The 21,616-nt window shown below is 46.5% G+C and overlaps 1 protein-coding gene across 3 annotated transcripts in view; it reads right to left on the minus strand.

Moving 5' to 3' along the window:
* Nucleotides 1-598: 598 nt before the first annotated feature.
* The window catches only part of CCND3 (cyclin D3), a 98,574-nt gene continuing 77,556 nt past the window's right edge, over nt 599-21,616 (minus strand). Inside the window, exons 1-5 of one of the 3 annotated variants that reach the window (XM_003404189.4) lie at nt 7,124-7,442; nt 6,032-6,247; nt 2,931-3,090; nt 2,262-2,398; nt 599-1,795 (exon numbers count right to left, since the gene is read on the minus strand). In XM_003404189.4, coding sequence (XP_003404237.1) covers nt 1,631-1,795; nt 2,262-2,398; nt 2,931-3,090; nt 6,032-6,247; nt 7,124-7,321 — 876 coding nt within the window. In that variant the 5' untranslated portion in view covers nt 7,322-7,442 and the 3' untranslated portion in view covers nt 599-1,630. Of the gene's footprint in view, nt 1,796-2,261; nt 2,399-2,930; nt 3,091-4,450; nt 6,007-6,031; nt 6,248-7,123; nt 7,443-21,616 lie in introns of those variants that run through there. The other 2 variants (XM_023545792.2, XM_064285900.1) reach the window with 2 other exon arrangements.

A 21,616-nucleotide genomic window follows, 5' to 3' on the forward strand; every position in this document is an offset into this window, starting at 1 on the left:
ACAAAACACACCTCTCATGGACCAGCCACCTCAGTTCTCCCTGCGCTGTCAGCCACACCCATCCACATCTGCTCTTAACTTTCCTTCCGATTTCCTTTCACTTCAGAGTAACTCACAAGCTGCAGCCCCTCTAACTTCCACATACAAACTTAAGCTCTTTTTCAAGACAAAAGGGCCATATTTATAGTAGTATTGATGTGTTTAACCATTTAACATGTGAAACAATGCTACCGTTCTTTATTAGTTTCTTTTTTTTTTCAATGTGTCACTGATTAAGTTTTTGAGTGTTGCATCTCAAGCCCCATTTTTCTTGTGTGATTTTGCATAGAGTGGTGATATTTAGGAACATATATGTCATGTTATTAGCAGAACTGACTATATTTGAGGTAGAGACCATGTGACCTGGAAAGCCTAAAATATTTACTATCTGGCTCTTCACAGAAAAAGCTTGCCCCCCCCCCCCCCACCTTAGGACCGTTGATTTCAGCTCACCTATAGGGTCGCTATGAGTTGGAATCGACTCGACGGCACTGGGTTTGGTTTTGGTTTTATCTTATGCATCCTATAAATAGGTTTTTACACACAGAACCATCCAATCCAAGAGGCCAAGGTCCATTTTATTCCAGAATCTTTATTGAGATAGCATGATGGTCCTGGGCTACCAGCCTGCACCTTGTGGCCATAAGAAAGACCTGTGTCAAAAGGGCTTGCCTCCCTCTCCAGGCAGGGGGGCTCGTCCACCTCCAGGGCATCCCTGCCTCATCCTCCAGGCAGAGGGCCAAAGGGAGAGGAGGGCATGGCCCCACCCCAGGTTGTAGCAGCTCCTTGGCCACAAAGATTCTCTAGCCAGTAGCAGAGGGGAGGGATACAGCAACCACCAGGGTCACCACCACTTGTGGGGTAGACGGGCCCCACCACACCCTCCTCACAGTTGTACTCAAAGCAGTTAATAAATTAAAACAACCTCTTCCTTCAGCACTGACCCCCCTCAATTACACAGGAGCAGCTGAGTGGAAAAACATAGCAAGGAGGATTTGTTGGTTGTTGCCCTTCTGCCCAAGGCCTGGGCCCTTCTCTAGGAGCAGCTGTGAGCATGGATTATGCCGATGCTTCCAAAGTGTGGTGAGAGGAGCTGTCCAGACTGCTTCCCCTCACATGTCTATCAGAACGTCTGAAATTGCATCTTTAGAAGGACCCCAATCCAAATGCAATAACCCTAGAAGAGGCGACACCCTTAGAAGGCACTGGGGCATTTTGGCAGCCAAGAACATGAAAGCCCCAGAGAGAAAGGGACCTCAAAAAGGAATGCTGGTGCTTATATTTTACCTGCTTCAATTCGGTCTCTGACAAGCCGGGACCACCCCTAGCTGGAGTCAGGGAAGGAGCTGTTCAGATACAGGAAGGAGGTGGAGGAGGAGCTTGACCAGCCACCCAAACACCGCTGGCCTGGCCCCTTAGTGCACAATGCAGGGATAGGTAGGACCTGGCCCCTTAGGCTTTGAGAGGGGTGAATAGGAGCCCCCTCAGGCTTCAGATGTGGCACCGTTCATTCTTGGAGAGCAGGGGTGGAGGGGGCTGTGTGTATCCCCTCCCCTGCTCTTGGTGGCCACTTGAGGGGGCCTCTCCGGGGCTACAGGTCGACGGCTGTAACATCTGTGGGTGTGCTGGTCTGGCTGGGCCCCTCGTTGCTGGAGCCCCGGGGGGCTTTGGGCGCTGGGCTGGAGTTGGACCGTGAGTCCCTGAGGCTGTCCCTGAGCGAAGTTTCGATCTGCTCCTGACAGGCCCGCAGGCAGTCCTGGGGACATGGGGGAACAGTGAGGACGATCCACTCCTCACCCCTACCCCCAATCTGGCAGCAGGTGTAGGGGAAGGACACCTCCCAGCACACAGGGAAGTCTGGGGAGGTTAGGCCACAGCCCAGCCCCAGGAATCAGCCTTCAATTCTCAGAAACTGGCAAGAGGATGTGGCAAGAGGGTGTGAGAGCAGCCCTGCATCCGATACCAAACCCCACCCCCACTCCAGCACACCACTTGGCAAGAAAAGGGTACCTGGGGCCAGTGCCCTTTACCCCACCCAAGACACTTGGTCGTCTTCAGACCAAGGCAGGAGATAAAAAGCCACAGGAGCCCCAAGGCTGGGGGGCCTGAAACCAGGAGTTGGGACAAGGTTGGGGATGGATGACTCCCTCTACTGGAGGCTCAGGTAACAGCCAATGCTGCTTCATCAACAACCAGCTGCTGCCCAGCTTCCCAGCACTCACCACTTCAGTGCCTGTGATCCCTGCCAGCATTTCCGTGAGCTCCTCCGCAGTCATGGAGCAGGCATCCAGGCCTTGCACCGCAGCCGCAACGCTGCCCGTTGCGATCATGGATGGCGGGTACATGGCAAAGGCGTAATCTTGGGAGAGAATCATGAGACAAGGAGGACTACAAGTGTGACAGCAAGCGTGGACTTTCAATTGATGCCAAACAGCCTGTGTACAGCAGGGGCATGCTGGAAAACTCCAACAGTGGGTGATGCAGGACATCAGTAAGGGAGGAAGCAGGAAGGGCTCCTCTTCTAGAGCAAAGTGAGGCAAACACCAAATTCCCAAGGTCCAGGGAATGGATGAAACCTTTCTCAGTGTGAAATCACAACTAGGGTCAAGAAACCTGGGTTCTGAACCCAACTTACTTACCCTGAGACCTTGGGCAAATCACTTCCCCTCTCTAAGCCCTCTGTTTCCTCATCTACATACTGGGGGTCTTTAAGATTCCATACAGCTCTGATTAAGTTCTGCTGCTTTTCTATATTGAGTTTGGGAGGCTCAGAGAGAACGTAATTTTTACAAGTAAATTTTGAGAGGAGCATAAACTGAAATTTCCTGGTTACCTCACCCTGCCAACTCTTGATTTTCCTGATTTGGCAAAAAGGTATGCAGGGCTCTTACCTGTAGCACAGAGGGCCAAAAAGGTCTGAGCATGCTTTCTGACCAAGGCTAGCCGGTCACTGGGCAGAGAGAGCCGGTGCAGAATCAGAACCAAGAAGTCATGGGCAATCACAGCAGCCAGGTCCCACTTGAGCCTTCCCAGGACCAGCAACTCCCAGTCCTATGGGTTGAAGAAGAGGGTAGGGTCAGTGGCTGAAGAAGGAAAGGGGAGGGAGTAAAGGAGGAGTCTCACAGGGAAGGAACCCTATTATTTTGAAGCTCAGGACCCCAGTTCTGCTTCCAGGCTTAGGGCTGGTGCTACAGAGGGCAGTCCAGGGCAGAAAAGAGCTGGGGGCATTTGCTATTTATCATCTATTGATCATTTACTAGGTGCCAGTACTAAATGCCATATGGATTCTCTTTTAACCCTGGTTTGGTTATCTTGAGATATGAGAATACAATAATCCAGGCCTTCTCCTAATTTTATTCAGGGCTCCAAGTACTTGTCCCAGAGCTGGAAAAAAGCCTACAGTGGAAGATATACCGGCATCAGTATGAACTTGAGGTTCCTCTGGGATAAAGGAGAAAGACTCCATAACCCCAGGGATTCAAGAAAGGGGAGCTCACCCTAGCCTGTTCCCCCAACTATGCATCCTAACCAAGTCCACATCTCTTGAAGAAACCAGAATGAGCATGAGGCCACCCCTGCTGTGACACAAACACTGAGGTTCCTCAAAGGGGAGGTTGCCCAACCTAACCCACATCCCCTTGGTGGGACATCAGAGGTGGGTCCTGGGATATGGCACCCACCCCTTTAACTGGAACTTAGAGAATACCCAGTGCCACTCGAGTCTCAGGAGGCAAGGTGGAGGCCAAGTCAGGATGGGACCAGACGACCCCCAAGGGACCAAACTACTCCCCTCCCCACTGCCCAAGCCTACAGACCATGGCTGGGTCTTAGAAGGAGGCTGGGAGCCCCACCCGATCCACTCATCTGGTGTTCCCAGCCCTGACCCCATTTCCGAGTTGCACACACGAGGATTTCTTCATTGTTTTATCTCAGGAAGGAACTCGTGGGTTTGACCCCTTATTAAGGCAGAAATGGCACCCCACCCAACTTCTTCCAGGCCCCCAGCCACAGCTGTCCCCCTCCTGGCCCCAGCCTGGGTGACATCCTCCCAAATAAGCCCTAAGCCCCTCATAGGGCCCCATAGAAAACAGCCTGGCCCAGAGCCAGAGTGGGCCAGGAAAGCTAGAATTCTACTCCTGGTGCTTGTTCCAGTGGCCAAACTCCTAACTCAGGAATGAAACGAAAAGCACCAGGCCTCCAAGGAAACAACTGGAGTGGGGCTTTCCCTGCTGGGGTGCCCTTGGGGTCCTGTGTGAGGAAGGCAGCCACCCTACCCGGTAACAGAGGCAACCCCTGACGATCGTGGCCCTACCTAGGTGAAGAATACCCTGAGAGGGATTAGCTGCTTCTGTCACATCCCTGGCCTTCAAGGCAACGTGGTATAGGTAAAAGACCCAGATTCCACACTTACCTGCTTCAGTGGAATGCTGAGGCAGGTCCCTTCCCTCCTTCTCTGGGCCTTTACCTTCTCTGCTGCACAAGGATTTCGACTGACTCGAGTTCTTTGAGGTCCCTTCCAACTCTAACCTCCCAGGAAGCCACTGACATGCTCAACTCCCAGCTCAGGCAGAGGGAGTGAGGGAAGGGTACTTTTGCCTATTCTGAAAAACTCCTCACAGACACACACACACATACACTACCCCACTTTTCACAAAAAGGAAGTCCCCTTCTACCTGCCAGCCTAAACCCCTCCAAACATATCTTGCTCTCTGGCTTGGAAACCAGCTTGACCTTCAGACTTGCCAGAAACTACCAGATTCATCACAAAGAGCTGTGGGGCCTCCCAGATTCCCAACTCCGGCCTCCTACTCCCATCTCTGAGAGCTACTTGGCAGGAAGAGGAATCCTGTTCCTCGATTCACAGCAGTCGGGGGCCCCAGTACCCTGGCTTCCCCGCCAGCCAATCACAGCAGCCTGCATGCTGCCCTCCTCCCCGGGAGATGGGGCCCAGAGACTGCTCTCAGGGTCAGTAAGACTTGGCCAGCCCACCCCGTAGAGCAAGGTGGAGGAAGGTGCCAGCTCACCCTCTACCCTAGGCCTCCCAGGAGATGATCTACACGCCCTAAATAACCTCTTCCAGGGCCTAGCAGCTCTCCCATTTCCTTCTTCAGACCCAGTGAGGAAAGAGAACCCAGTGACTTTTCTGCCTTGCTTCAGGAGAAGCCCGGTCCAAGGAGCCACTTCCCAAACCACAGGGGTGACAGCAGCTCCCCACAGGGTTATGAAAGACCTTGGTCAGAGGAGGCGGGCCAGGGGAGGGGGCATCATTATCACATCGGAAGCAGCTGCAGCTCAGCTCCCTGTCTGTCCCTCAGCTTGAGCCTTTGGCTAAGGGGAGAAGGGAGAGATGTTTCCACCAGACCCAAAGCAGCTGCTCAAGTTCCTCAGGATGAGGACAGGGACTGGATGATTGGGAAAGGAGCTCCTTCCTGGGATATAAGGAAAATGAAAGAAGGTGCGCTGAAGCGCCTCAGCCCTTCCTTAGAGCAATCAGGGCCTGGCTTCAATCAGCTCTGAGAGGCTTTTCTATCGCAAAGTCCACCCTGGGATAAAGAAACCAAGGCAGCCCCCTCCCCCACACGAAGCACATTCCACTCCACCACGCCAGTGGGGGTGTGCAGGCATGCCCTTCTGCTGCCAATAAATAACTTGTGGTGGCTTTATAAACCCAGAGGCAAAGTACTAGTGAGTGGAGACATGCAGTTTGACTTGTTGCTATCTAGGGGAAAGACCAGGAAGGAGTGGCGCCCCCTGGAGGTCAGGAGGAGGGGGTTTCATTCATGCTGGTAGCTCAAGTCTGGGCCAGGACTACCCTGACTATGGCACTGCCCCATTTTTCTTCCACACTCCAGTTCCTTTCAAAATACAGCCTCAGCTTGCCTATGAGGCCTTGCTCCCTCTGTAGGAGGCAGAAAGCCTGTATGGTCTTTGCTTTCCTTTTCCTGGGAAGTGGGGTGGCAGTATGTGTTTGGGGGCAGGCGGAGCTACGCACCAACATCTGGCGGTGAGAGACAGCGTGGTCTGAGTAGATGCACAGTTTTTCGATGGTCAGGGGTTTGCTGTCGCGCAGCTTGGAGGCCAGCAGCATGCAGACCGAACCCAGGAGCTGCAACTGCGACTTGCGGGTGGGGACGCAGGACAGGAATCGATCCACGTAGTTCATGGCCAGGAGGAAGACATCCTCCTCACAGTGCTGCTCCTCACACACCTGGGGGAGGACGCACAGTGACTGTGGGGGCAGAGACTTAGGAAAGGCAGAACCACTAAGGAACCAAGGGACATGGAATGGGGAGCAAAAACGGGAGGGGGTAAGGGTACATACTGGGACCACAAAGACGAATATAGAGAAGGATAAGCCCTCCCCAAGGAGGCGCCCCCCACTTCCTCTGCGTTGCCTCCTCCCTGCTGGTGGGGGGGTGGGGGCGAGTAGGCCAGAGGAGCGCTTCCTTCAGCCAGGCCCCTTTCGAAGGATTCCAAATTGAGACTCCCATCCCCCATAGCGAGGGGGGGACGGAAGAGGCACTCCTGGTAGCCAGAGAGCTGGGACCTTCCCCTCATTACCACCACCCATTGCACACACCCAAGGGGAAGGGAGGAGACTCCTGTCGCTGCCTCCCGCACTTTTCGTTTCCCTGTCCGCCGGAACAGCGCGAGCGCCACCCCCACTGCCTTCCCCGCCAGAACCCCGCGACAAGACACAAGAACCGGCTCTGGGGCGGAGGCTGCCAAGCCTAGGATTTTTCAGACTCGCTCTCCTGAGAAGACCAGGCGGGGGAGGGAAGCAGGAGGAACAGAAGTGTAGAGAGTGGCCCTTGTCCGGCTTTCCTGGGCCGAACAGGCAGGGTTAGGTGCCAAATGACTGAAAGTAGGGTCGGAAGGAGCTGAACGGGGTTGGGGAAGGGAAGGGGACACCACGGAGGCAGTCAGGTTGCCCGAATGCAAGACCAGGCCCCAGGGGTCTGGGCCTCCGGAGCATCTTGCCGATTGTTGTTGGGACCAGGATGTCGACACAGGGCGGCCCCGGGATGCCCAGACTAAGGGGTGTGGGAATGGCAGGGGTAAGGGGGGCCCATCCGAGCGGTACCTCCAACATCCAGTACGCCAGCATCTTCCGCATGTGCGGCTTGATCTCGTTCTGCACGCACTGGAAGTAGGAGACGCAAGGCAAGTAGCGCTCCTCCATGCGGAGCAAGGTCTGCAGGACACGCTGGTCCTCCAGCAGCTGCGGGTCCGGCTTGGCCCGGGGTGTCTGCTGGATATTCTCGCAGCACAGCAGATCCATACTCTGGCAGCGCACGAGCAGGACAAGACTCAGGGTTCACGAGCCAGAACGCAAGCAGCGGTCTGGAGGGAGCGCGACGCGGGTCTGGCGCTGGGGCTGGCACTGCGCGGTAGAAAACCTAGCCCGCCGCCCGCGCGCGCGGCTTCCCTGACAGGCGCCCCGCCCCTCGCGACGATGTAGCAACCGTGGAATGCTTGGACGTCTTAACGTTCCAAGGGGCGGGGCTGCCTGCGCCCCAGACGGAAAGGGCCAGCGGGGGCGCTCCATCCTCCCCTTGGGCGGCCGCACTGGTTCGTGGGGCGCCAGCCCGCCGGCTTCCGGGCGCTCCAGGCACTCCTGACCACCGGGTAGAGTGAACTTGCTGGGAGGTGGGCCTCTTCCCCACCAATGGGCCGTTCCATTTCACTTCTCTAACTCCAGTTGTCGAGGGAAGAATTTCTCTCTAAGGGTTATTCATTCATTCATCTATTCATTTGTAAAACCCTATTTCATCTACTGGGTGCTCTAGGGAATATGATAATAAATAGCTAGTTCTTAGAAAATGCAATTCTAAGCACTTAAAGTGTAATAAATTATTAAATCCTAACAAAAACTTAGACGAGGAAACTGAGGCAGAGAGAGATAAATGTCATAGTCCGTGCCAGAGCTGGGATTGGAAAACTGGCCCTCTAGCCCCAAAATCTCTGTTCTATATCATTGCTACTCAAACTGGGAACCCCAGACCAACAGCACTGGCCTCCAGGTACCTGGGAGTTAGAAATGCAGCTTCTCAGTCCCCAGGCCTGACCTGCTGCATGCAATCTGCATTCAAGTGTGAGAGGCACTGGTCTAAATCTGCATATTACAGAAATACAACAGAGTGGAAAGACCTAGATTCAAGGCCTCACCTTGTCATTAAGTTGGCTGTGTGTCCTTGGTCAAGCCCTTAAGGTCGGCCTTAGTTAGTTTCTGTTTTCTGAAAACATGGGCAGAGGAAATAGACCTCTCTGCAAGAGTTTCTTGCTCAGATTCTATAAAACCTACTAGTTGCCATTTCTTCTCCACCTCCCAAACTTTGGGTTACTTTGTAGTTTTCCCCAAATTCCACACGAGCAAGAGGCTGACCACAGACCTCCAGTGATAGTCCAAATGGAAGTGGGATCTATGCCTCTCTTGGGGTCCTTGAGACTTGAGAGGCACTAAGGAAGTGAGTTAGTTACTAGAGAAATGACACTCTACTGTAAAGGGTCAAGTTCTATGCTAAGTATTTTCTCATTAAATTGTTTTATATATATAATACATATAAATTTTATCATATTGTTCATAACATGAAAATACTTATTTGCAATGGAGAAAACTTAGAAAATGCAGATAAGCCACAAAAAAGGAAAATAATCACTGTAATGTCACCATCTAGAGATAAAGGAGCCCTGGTGGCACAGTGGTTAAAGGTTGGAGGCTGCAACCCCGTAAATATTAAAAAAAAAAAAAAAAAAACAGCCTTGAAAATCCTATGGGGCAGTTCTATTTGGTTCTATAGGGGTCACTATGAGTCGGAATGACTCCATGGCCACAGGTTTAGAAAGAACCCTTTAAAATGTTAACTTATATTTTTCTAATCATTGTTCTATGAATTAACATGCATATTTATAAAAATAGGATTATCACAAACTTTTGTTAGCTGCTTTTTTCATTAAAAAATACACTGTCAACACTTTTTCATGTCATTAAATTTTCTACATCACTTTTTTTTAAAGGCTACATAGTATTCCAATGGGTAACTATATCAATATGTATTTTAGCAAACCTCTATTGTTGGAAATTTAAGCTGCTACTAGTCCTTCCCTATTAGAAACAAAACATTTTTGTAGCAATATCTTTGTGATCACTCATGACTGTTTCTAGAAGTGGATTAATTTCTATAACCGGAATTTCTCAATTAAAGGTTAGAAAACATTTTAAGGCTTTTGATACAGTTCTTATTACCCAATTTCCCTCTTTAGAGGCTAAACCAATCTATTCCCACCAACGACAGGTAAATGGAAAGTGTTTATTTAGTAATAATAAACAGTTATTAGACATTTACATTTCTTGAAAAGTTGATTACCTATTCATGTCCTTTGCCCATTCTTTTATATGGGTGTTTGTCTTTTTATTTGTAAGTGCTCACTACATTTTAAGGATATTAAACCCATGTCATATATTTCGCTTTTTTCTTTTTTTTTAGCTTGTCGTTTGCCTTTTATTTTTGGTTCAAGGTAGTTTTTTTTTTTTTTTAACAAATCGTTTTTTATTTGTATGCATATTTATTATCAATCTTTAATGATTTCTGCCTTTGAATCATTCCTTCCTCACCCTAAGATTATATAAATACTAGAAGACAATGTAGGGAATATTTAGAGAGTTTTTTTTAATCACCTGGGGGTCTTGTTGAAAATACAGATTCCGGGACCCCATTTCTGGGCTTCTCATTCCGGCTGTCTCAGATGAGGCCCCAAAACTTGCATTTTCAAAAGTACATACATTAGAGGTTTGTTGGTTTGTTTTTTAAACATGTAAGTACTTACCGACATTTATTAAGTGGGGCTTGACTTTATTCTTCCCAAATGATTAGCTAATGTGTTCTTTATTTCACTGACTTGCCTGGTATAAGCATCCCTGGACCTGGTTCTTACACTTGAGGTGATACCTTATTTTGGTCCGTTGTGGCCAAAGCCTTTCACTGGGAACTGACCCTCAGAATTTTTCCTGTTTTTGTGTAAGGAACCTCACCTGGGCTTTTTAACCCAATGTCACGCATAAAATCGTCGTTAAGGAAGATGCCAAAAGCGCATTCAATGGGAAATAACTACTGCCTTCAACTTCTAGAGAGAACTGGCCTTCAACTACAGCAAGAGGGACATAAGTTAGGTAGCAACTAAAACTCTCGTTTGATAATGATACGGGAAAGAGCTACCATCCGTCAGTTTGTTGTACTGTGGTGGCTTGTATATTGCTGTGATGCTGGAAGCTATGCCACCAGTATTTAAAATACCAGCAGGTCACCCATGGTGAACAGGTTTCAGTGGAGCTTCCAGACTAAGAGAGACTAGGAAGAAAGGACTGGTGATCTACTTCCAAAAATTAGCCAATTAAAACCCTATGGATCACAGAATATTGTCTAAGACTAGCCTACTTTGGACACATCATCAGGAGGGACCAACTGCTGAAGAAGGACATCATGTTTGGTAAAAGAGAGGGTCAATAAAGGTGACAGAAACCCTCAATTGAGATGGCCATAACAATGGACTTCAAATATACTAACGATCATGAAGATGGTGCAGAACCAGGCATGGCTTCATTCTGTTATACACAGGTTGCCATGGGTCAGTGCTAGTTGGATAGCAACTAACGACAACACGGGAAAAGAGGAACAGTAGCAGAATCTTCTCTGCAGAGCTTTAAGAACAGGACAGGTCTTCTCATTGCCCTCCCCTTCTCCTCTATTACCCCCTCCACCCCACGTTACCCTATTTCCTCAACCTGAAGTATCCTCTCTGCTCAGTTTATTTATTCATACTTCCAGGCCCAGCTCAGATCCAACCTCCTTCAGGAAGCCTTCCCAGAACAGTCCAGCTATAGAACTAACCCTTGACCTCCAAACTCCTACAGATCTCATTGCCCATGCCCTGATTTGGCTGTCTGGTTCATGCGCTCTCCCCATCAGAGGGGAAGCTCCTGGAAAGAGGAAGACCATCCACATGTATTGAGATCCAACTATGTGCCATGTATTGGACAAGGTGCTTACAGTCCATCATCTCATTTCACTCATATCCACAACACTCTAAGGGCTGTTTTTAGATGGGAAAGCTAGAGTATAGTGGGGCTAAGTAACTTACAGTCTATTTAGCTCCCCCCAAACCATACCTTTTTAATGATATATGCCTCTCTTTAAGGACAGGTACCGTGTCCTGTATGCCTGTGTCTCATCGGCAGAATCTAGCACTGTGCAAATAATATGTAGTACTTTTATGTAGTACTTACTATGTTCCAGGCACTGTATATACCTGATATGTATTAAATCGTTTCATTTTTACATCAACTTTATGAGACGTATAATATTATTTTCCCTCATTTTACAGAAAGGGAAACCAGTACTCAGTATGGCTAAGTAGCTTGCCCAAGGTCACACAGCCAGTAAATGGTAGAGGCGGGATTCAAACCAGGCTGTCTGGTTCCAGAGTCCATGCTCTTAACCATTTCACTTTAACTGCCTCTCATGCTGTTCCACAAGTGTGTATGATTGATTAACTATTGCTTTATTAACTAGGTGAGGGGCACAGAGAGGCTGTCTAGTTTTAGAAGCTAGGCCAAGTCCCAGCACTCTGGGGAGGGGAGCTTTTGATGAGCAGAGCTTTTTGAGGGATACCTCTGTCCTGCCCCTGGCTGGGGCTTTCATGTCAGAGCTGGGCTCTTATCCTGGACCCCCAGGTCCAAGGAAACAGCCACAAGCTGGTTGTCTGCTGAAGAGGCAGGGGAGTTCCTGGGAGGTTGGCTGATCTGCCTGGGAGCTTCACCATCACTTCTACCTCAAAGGAAGAGGGTTTCCCCCTGTTCTTTTCTATAAGAAGAAAAAGACAAAGCAATGATGAGGGCAAATGTGGTGTGGAGTTTCTGCTTATGTGCATTCAGTTAGAAAAAGTTGCTCAATGAAATGGCAAGTTAGAGGAGGGCTAGGAATGGAATGTCACAGGCCAAATAAGCCCTAAGGAGGATGGATACAATGCTTTCTTCCTTCTCCTCCTCCTCTACCTCTTCATCATTGAAATGCCCCCGTCTGAGAACCAGGGGGTGAACAAGGTGAGGCCCATCACCCCCGTCTACATTCTATGGCTCAGTTACCTTCAAATCCACTGAGATGATAGGCAGAGCCAAGCTGGGGCAGGGGACAGGGGAAAAAGTCCTATTCCCTAAAAAATGAAGGTGGACAAAACTCTGAAGACAGACAGGTTTGGCTCCACACCTTATGACTTTGAAAGAATTATTGGAAGCTCTCCCTGTCCCAGTTTCCTCTCCTGCTCAGTGGAGATAATAATAGCCCTCATACCCTCATTGAGTTCTTCTGAGGACTAAGCAAGACAATCTGCAGAAAACATCTCGTCCAGCCTGGTGCATAGCAAACATTCAAACTGGTAGTTCTGCTAAGGTTGTTAATATTACTATTCCCTCTTTCAGGGACTATCTTTTCTGCTATGGGCATGCAACCAGAACCCCGCAGAGAAAAGCAAAGGTTTTAGTGGCAGAAGCCCCACTCTAGGCATGGTAGCTCTAGCAAACCTAGATGATCCAACTCACAATGGGAACCACAAGGTCCAGTATGGCGGTGAATACTGCAGGGCCTGGGGCTGCCCTGCTCGGCCTCTCCACCCTAATGGGCTGTGTGACCTCAGATATGTTATATCGCCTCTCTGTGCCTCAGTTTCCTTTTCTGAAAATGGGGATAATACAGTACCACCCTCCTAAAGTGGTTGGGAAGATGAAATGGGTGGATTTGTGTAAAATATGTAAAAGAGTGCCTGGCATATGAGCCCTTTAAAAAAGTTAGCTGTGATTGTGGTACTTAAAAGCAGAAATGTCTTCATGCTTATGGACAAGTCATGATAATAAATGTAATACAATGAATGTGAAAGCACCTGGAAAATAAAAGGGCCAGGGATTACCACTATGGTGGAGAGTATCTGGTAAATTCTTTGCTTTGGAAAGGGTGAAGAAGACAGTGCTCCTGTTGATGACACAATCTAGTATTTATACTAAAAGTGGTCTGATATACCATTTGTGGATTTCCTAGTTTTCTGAGTTGGAAAACCCTATATGAATACTATTTTCCCCCACCTTTTTACTTTGAAATATTTCAAACCTACAGAAAAGCTGCAAGAATAGTACTGTGAACACAGACGAACCCCTCACTGAAATTGATGTGAGTGCTGTGTTGAACCATTTGTGACTTAATTACAGACATCGAACTTTCTCATCCTGTGTCTCCTAAGGGACAGTCTCCCATATAACCACAATACAGTTATCAGATTTAGAAAACTAAACACAAATAAAAACCAGTAAACCAGTTGCCTCAGAGTCAGTCTAACTCATGGCAACCCCATGTGTGTCAGAGTAGAACACACATGTCCAATGGAGATAATAATAGCCCTTATACCCCGTAGAGTTATTCTGAGGGCTAAGTAACTAGGGTTTTCAATGGTTGATTTTTTTGGAAGTAGGTGCCTCTGAAAGGGCTCAAACCTTCAACCTTTCGGTTGGCAGATCGAATTAATCGTTTGCACCACTCAAGGTCTCCAAACACACGATACCGTAAGTGACCTAAGTGCAAAGTTCCCCAACAATTCCACTAATAGCCTTTTATGGCTATTTTTTTCTTCATAATCCAAGATCCATTCAAGGGTTATGTTCGCACTGAGTTACCCTACTTCTTTAATCTAGGGCAGTTTCTGGGCTTTTCTTTTTTTTTTCCTTTGACAACACTAATATTTTTCAAAGTCAGCTGTTTTAAACAATGTACCTGAATTTGGATTTGTTTGATTATTTTCATGATTAGATATAGGTTAAACGTTTTTGGTAGACATACCACATAGGTGATGTGTCTAAATGTATATCTTATTGTGGGGGGGAAAAAAAACAAGCATTAAAACAAACTGAACAGAATCTGTTTTCTTCTTTGAGGATTCAAGAGATACTTCAGGGTTTACAGTTCTCAGGTTACTATGTTGAGTATCTGTTATACTTGTATAATACTTCAGATCAGTAACCTTCAAAACTCTTTGCCGCATCATTCCTACCAATAAAAACAGAGCACATACTTCCAATATATAGAGTACTTAATTTATAAACTACATCCACCTTCTACTCTAATATATTATGTACATTATAGAACATACTAAGAAATGCTGAAAGGACAAAACACACAGAAATAGAAATTTTCACACTTTCTTCCCCCACTACAATGGAATGTCTTACACATACCCAGAATTCGCTATTACTTACACATCCTGCTCCCAAGACAGGCTTGACTATTGACCAGAAAACTCTTTCCTGCTGAGCCTAAATGGGCTTTAAACATTTCAACACAGCACTCCAGGCAGTGCTACCATAGCAGAGCTGGCATGTGAGGAGATCTGTTTTTGTTTTACTTAGAAGACTGCCTTCTCGGCCACTCTGCACAGTTGTCCAACAGGCATCTTCAGTTTGACTTCTTCAAAACTGAGACCCTAATCTTGCCCCCAACAAACCTACTCCTCCTGCAGGCTTCCCCATTTCAGAAAATGGCAACTGGATCCTTCCATCCCCGCCAACATCAGGAGGGGCTACTCACTCCAGCCTTTGGCCATCCTGTGGAAATGAGTGTTGCTATACACATATCCCCTTTGTTTCCCAGAGAAAATACAGGTCAAAAAAGCTGCTGTCATTCTTGACGCTTCTCTCTCTCTCAAATCCCATACCTATCCACCAGCAAATAACAGAGGCTCTACTTTCAAAATATCTCCAGAATCTAACTTCTTTTCATTCCACTGTTACCACCATGGTCCAAACTCAATTCCTCCTTTTCCTTACCAGTTTCCCACATCCAATCTTCTCACCAATCCCACTTCTGGTTGATTTTAAGTCCAGACGTATCTTTAATCCTTTCCTTTTCTCCATTTCCACTCCTACCATCCTGGTCTAAATTGTACCATATCTAACCTGGACTCCAGCAGTAGCCTTCTGACAGATCTCTCTGATCCATCCTTGCCCCCTCCAGTCTTCTCTCAATAGAGTAGCCCTCTACAGGCTCTTTGTTTCACTCAGAACAACTATCCAAGTCCTCACACTGCTCACAAGACCCTATTGTCATCTGCACCCCTCCCCATCTCCCACTGCTCTCTCACTCACTCTGCTCTGGCCATACTGGCCTCCTTGCTGTTTCTGGAACATACCGGGCATACATGTTCCCTTTGTCATCTGCTGTACCATCTGCCTGGAATGTTCTTCCCCCAGATATCCACATGGCCCACTCCCTCATTTCTTTCAGGTTTTAACCTAAAAGTTGCATTCCTCCTATAGTCTTTTCTGGCCACCCTGTCTACATTTTTAATGCTCCTGCTCCCCCAACCCCGCATTTGCTATGTCCTTTTATTTTTCTGCTTACCATGAATAATTAACACACTATATACTTTACTTACATATTCTGTTTCTCGTTCGTCCCTCCCACCACCACCACCACCACCACAACAGAAGCTCCTGGAGGGTAAGGGTTTTTTCCTTCTGCCATATCACCAGAATGGTGCCTGGTTCATAGAAGGTGTTCAACAAATCTTTTTTGAATGAATCAATGGATGACTGGAACAAGAAAAAAAACTCAGCACAAGTCACATGATAAATGGCCATTCTGGTACGGTACGGGGGTCAGTGGGAGACGTGGGGGGCTGGGCACACTGGACAGTAGATGCTCCAGTCAAAGCCAGGAGGGGCTGCTCGCTCAGCCTGTGGCTGTCCTAAGTGTTGCCCTCTATTCCCCTTGTTTCCCAGAGAAAATATTTCTTAAAATATAACATCTCCATTACTTCAGTTAAAACAAACAAGCTCTGCACAAGCCACACACAATGTTCCATGGGCTGGATCTGACCTGTGGGGAGTATTTTGCAATCTCTAGCTCGTAAGTCGCTTATGAAAAGAAACCTCAGGTACTGGCTTCTAAACCTGCCAACTCTCTCCTCATAAAATTAGAACACACAACCTATATATTTACATGTTTACTTTTTCTCCCTTTTTCTGGTTGGATTCTGAATAAGTGAGGCTTTCCTGTTCTCTTATTCTGTCTGAGACTCCTGGTCCACAGCTAAAGGTGAGGTAAGTATCTGGGCCTCAGGTGTAGTAGATGGGTAACCTTCTTGAGCAAAACACCTGGCAAAAGAGAAATCCTCTTTGGGCTCTTAGCTGGGAAGCAAGGATCTCTCACTCTAGGGATGAAAAAGCCCTAGCATCGTTTCAGCACAGTGGCTAAATAAGTGAGCTCTGGAGTTGGGTTGATGCCCAGCTCTCCCATTTGCCAGCTGTGTGTTCTTGAGCCAGTGACTCAAGTTCTCTGTGTCCCAGGCTGCTCATCTGCAAAATAGGGATAGTAACAGCACCTACTTCACAGAGTGGTTGCGAGGATTAATATGGCAAAAGCACCCACAATAGCACTAAACCAAAAACCAAATCCACTGCCGCCAAGTCGATTCCAACTCATGCCAACTACGTGTGTTACAGAGTAGAACTGAACTACACAGGGTTTTCCTGGCTATAATCTTTACTGAAGCAGACTGCCAGGCCTTTCTTCTGTGGCACCAATGGATGGGTTCCAACCATCAACCTTTCCGTTAGTAGTCACATGCAAACCGTTTGTGCCATCCAGGGACCTACAATAGCACTAGGCCCATAACAATGCTCAGAAAAGGGAGCGGTGACCATTAATAGTTCATATGTATCAGGTGCTGTCCTTGCCCTGGGCTTCGGAGCAGAGACCCAAAGCCTCCCTGTTAAGAGCTGCCAGTCTAAAGTGGATGACTATGATGAGCCTGAACATGGAGAAATCCTGTAATTGTCATTAAGACATTAAGTTTTACTCACATGAAAAGATGCTCAACATTATTAGTCATTAAAAAAAAAAAAGTGTAAATCAAAACCACAATGAGATACCATTTCACACCCACTAGGATAACTATAATAAAAAAGACAGACAATAACAAATGTCACTGATGCTGGGAATATAAAATGGTACATCCCCTTTGGAAAACAGTCTGGCAGTTCCTCAAACAATGGAACTTAGAGTTAACGTAAGACCCAGCAATTAAACTCTTAGGAAATTATCTAAGAGAAATAAAAACATATAGCCAGCCAAAAACTTGCACATGAATATTCATTAGCAGCATTATGCATAACAGTCACAAAGTAGAAACAACCCCAGTGTCCATCAACTGATAAATGGATAAACACAATGTGGTATATCCATAGAGTAGAGTAAAAACCCAAACCCAGTGTAGAGTAGTACTGGGCAAAAAAAGGAATGAAGTAATAAAAAAAAAGACACCAAATTTTTTGCCTGGGACTTCCCAGCACCCACCAGGGTTAGGGGAGCTGGTTTTTATGGGATGGAAACGATGGCTACACTGGGAGTGGTGGGAGTTGGTGCTCCTGGTCACCTGAAGTCCAGGAGGCAGCCCATGATGGAAGAAGTGGGACTGTAGGAACTCAGAGAGTAACTGGGGCATAGGGAGCAAGAGGCAGAAAGGGAGCATCCCGAAAAGCTTAGACAGTGGGGTCTGGAGTGGTGTGCCCCAACTATGGTACAACTCCCCATGGTAGTACACCAGAGAATTTCAAGTAGTAACAGTAATAAGTTACACTTGCTTAGTGCTTTCTCTGAGCCAGACATTGAGAACTTTACCACATTTACTTATTTAAGCCTCACAAAAACTCTATGAGGTATAGGTGCTATTTTACCCTCATATTACAGATGAGAAAAGAGAGACATGAACAGATTAGGTATCTCATCAAAAGCCATAGTTAGTAAATGGCTCTGTCTGAGTTTGGGCTGCCCCAACATAGACCCTGATACAAGGACTCCAGTGAAGTAGTTTACTTGGGAGGTAATTCCAGAAAGCACTGGAAGGGGAGTGAAGATATGAGACAGGAAGGGAAGGAAAGCCAGTAGAGAGTGCGTCATTAAGTAAGTTACCATGTGGGCAACTGGAGCTCAATCCTGCTGCGGAACTCTGGGAGACAATGAAGAACACATGTCTTGGAGTGCATTATTTAAAAAAAAAAAATATATATATATATAATTTAGACTACCCATACCCATTGCTGTAGAGTCAATTCCAACTCATAGCAACCCTACGGGACAGAGTAGAACTGCCCCATAGGGTTTCCAAAACAGTTAATCCTTAGGGAAGCAGGCTGCCACATCTTTCTCCCACAGAGCAGTCAATGGATTTGAACTGCCAACCTTTTGGTTATCAGCTGAGCACTTAACCACTGTGCCACCAGAGCCACTTATAATTCAGGTTAAAGGGGAAAAAGTGACATGATCGCAACAACAGATACAGGAAAAGCATTTGATAAAACTCAACATCTGTGGATAAGAAAAACTCTTCACTAAGTACGGAGAGAAGGGAACTTCTTTAATATAAGACATCTACTAAAATCCTAAGGCAAATATCTTAGTGATGATACATGGAAAGTAAACCAGGCAAAGATCCAAACATGACAGGCCAGTGAACAGAACTTTCAGGACATTGGCAAAGGCTGGGAAAGACCAAGAGGTGCTGGTTCCTCCCTGACCAACCTGGCCAGTCCTTTCCTGGGACTAGCAAGGCTATCATCTTCCCATCCCACCTCTTTCTAGGCTTGTACATTTTTATGAATCGCTCCATCTTTCTTTAGAGTTCTCAGATTTTAAACCCTGGTGCCATCTTGGATTTCTCCCTTCTCTGGTTCCCTGTATCTAATCAGTTTCCTGGCCCCCAAAAATGACTCCCTGAAACTTACTTAGATCCCATCTTTCCTATTCCTCCATATGGCTCTTAGCAAATGTCTCAAAATTTGCCATCAAAGTAAACCCTTTACAACAGGAAAGGGGGAATGAATCTCTCTGAGAAATTCGGTAGCATAATCTAAAATTACCCTCTGCAAACCTGAAATTTATTTGAAGTCTAAAATTCTGCCTTAGAAACTTATACAGGTTTCAGGCTCTTATCCATAATATAACCACCATTATTTTAATGTAAAAATAATGGTTTAAATAACTTACAGCTAAAGGGAAACTGAATTCCACAAACCATGTTTATTGTATACACTGGCAGAAGGAGTTTTAGGGGTTTTCAAACCCTAGTTTGAAAGGCCAGCCTACATTACTATTGCAAAAGCCTCCCAGAGAGCCGCCCAGTCTTCACCCTTTTTCCAGATCAATCTAGATCAATGGCCCAGAGCCATCAGATTAATCTCTCTCAGACACTCCTTTCATCTCCAGTCCAAGGACCTGCTTATCGGGTCAAATTTAAAAGTCAACCAGCTTGGCTTTCAAAGTTCTCCATCAAGAGGCCCCAGACAGCCTATTCAATTTTATCTCAGTTCCAGCAGTCCAGCCTACCTCAGGGTCTTATCACCCACCACTGGCATCCTGCTCCTTTCTCTAAATCCAGCCTCTTCCCTCAAGGCCTAGCTCATGACCCACCTCTTCCATGAAACTTCCAGCATTATAGGATTAAAGGGTCCAGGAAACTTAGAGCCAGGAGGATCAGTGAAACCCAGAGAGGGGAGATCAAACTAAAGCTGTTACCCTTGAGTCAATTCTGACTCATAGTGACCCTCCAGGGCAAAGCAGAACTGCCTCATAGGGTTTTCAAGAAGCAGCTGGTGGATTCGAACTGTCAACCTTTTGGTTAGCAGCCGAGGTCTTAACCACTGCCCCATCAGGAAGAAGGGAGGTAGCTGAACCTAAAATACATGGCCAGTTAGTGGTTGTTTTAAACCATTCTCATTGTTTCCCGTGAATAAAGCCAGTTTTCCCCAAAAGACTGAAAACTCCTGGGGGTAGGTACCACATCCTTCATTTCCAGGTTTGGTTAACCTGCTCAAGGACAATTTAGTATACTGCATAAAGATATGTGCCTTAGTTCCTGCCTGCCTACTCAGGCAATCCCCACTTAGAAGGTTTTTCACCATCTTTTGTCAGCCATTCACACTTGTGAAATCAATTTAAGATCCAATTCCTCCACTTTCAGGTTATTTAATTTTTCATTTTCAAATTGTCATTAGTGTTGTTACAACACTGGACAAAAAAATACATTTTCAGCAGCCCAGACAGATGACTCATCCCATCTTTTTTACATTCCTTCCAGAAGAGCTGGGTCATCCATTCTCTCCTTCAATCAGTTATTCCACAGATCTTCACTGAGACCCTATCAGATGCAAGATACACCTCAGGCCAGGAACAATACAAAGACCTAAATAAGATCATCCTTTTCTTTTAAAGAGAATACAATCTCCTTGAGGTTATAAGATGGGCTTTGCTTTCCTTCTCAATAATTTACCTATAGTTAATTCTTTGCCTCAAGTATGTGGGTTTTTGGGTTTTGACTCATCATGTGGCCAGATATTTCTCTGAAATCGGGAATTGAATCTTCTAGTTTTCTAGTATCTATAGGGAGGCTATGTTCCAGTTAGTACCTGTTGACCTGGTATAATTATTAACAGTATATCCTTTCACCCTCAAAAGTGTCCCAGTTTGGAATAACAAGTATTGGTGAGGATGTAGAGAAATTTGAACCTTCAGACATTGCTAGTGGGAATGTAAAATGGTGCAGCCACTTTGGAAGACAGTTTGGCAGTTACTCAAAATGTTAATACAGCCCAAGAGACAGAAAGGGCCACATAAGCCTGAGACTACATTAGCCTGAGACCAGAAGAACTAGATGGTGCCCGGCTACAACCGATGACTGCTCCGACAGGGAACACAACAGAGAACCCCTGAGGGAGCAGGAGAGCAGTGGGATGCACAGACCTCAAATTCTTGTAAAAAGACCAGACTTAATGGTCTGACTGAGACTAAAGGGACCCTGGAGGTCATGGTCCCCAGACCTTCTGTTAGCCCAAGACAGGAACCATTCCCAAAGCCAACTCTTCAGACAGGGATTGGACTGGACTATGGGATAGAAAATGATACTGGTGAAGAGTGAGCTTCTTGGATCAAGTAGACACGAGATTATGTGGGCAGCTCCTGTCTGGAGGAGAGATGAGAGAGCAGAGGGGGTCAGAAGCTGGCCAAATGGACATGAAAAGAGAGAGTGGACAGAAGGAGTGTGTTGTCTCATTAGGGTGAGAGCAACTAGGTGTATACTGCAAGGTGTATATAAATTTTTGTATGACTGACTTGATTTGTAAACCTTCACTTAAAGCACGATAAAAAAATTTTTTTAATGTTAAATACAGTTACCCTATAATCTAGCAATCTCAATCCTAGGTATATATCCAAGTGAAATGAAAACAAATTCATAGAAAAATGTATACATAAATGCTCATAGCGGCATTATTTATAATAGCCAAAAAGTAGAAACAATCCAAACATCCATCAACAGATGAATGATGAACAAATTGTGGTGTACTCATACCCATGGGATATCATTCTGCCATACAAATAAATGAAGTATTAATACCTGCTACCCAAAACCTCATTGCCATCGACTCATAGCGACCCTATATGACAGAGTAGAACTGCCCCACAGGATTTCCAAGGAGCAGCTGGTG

This window comes from Loxodonta africana, chromosome 1 (genome assembly GCF_030014295.1).
Source record: "Loxodonta africana isolate mLoxAfr1 chromosome 1, mLoxAfr1.hap2, whole genome shotgun sequence".
Classification (NCBI taxonomy): domain Eukaryota; kingdom Metazoa; phylum Chordata; class Mammalia; order Proboscidea; family Elephantidae; genus Loxodonta; species Loxodonta africana.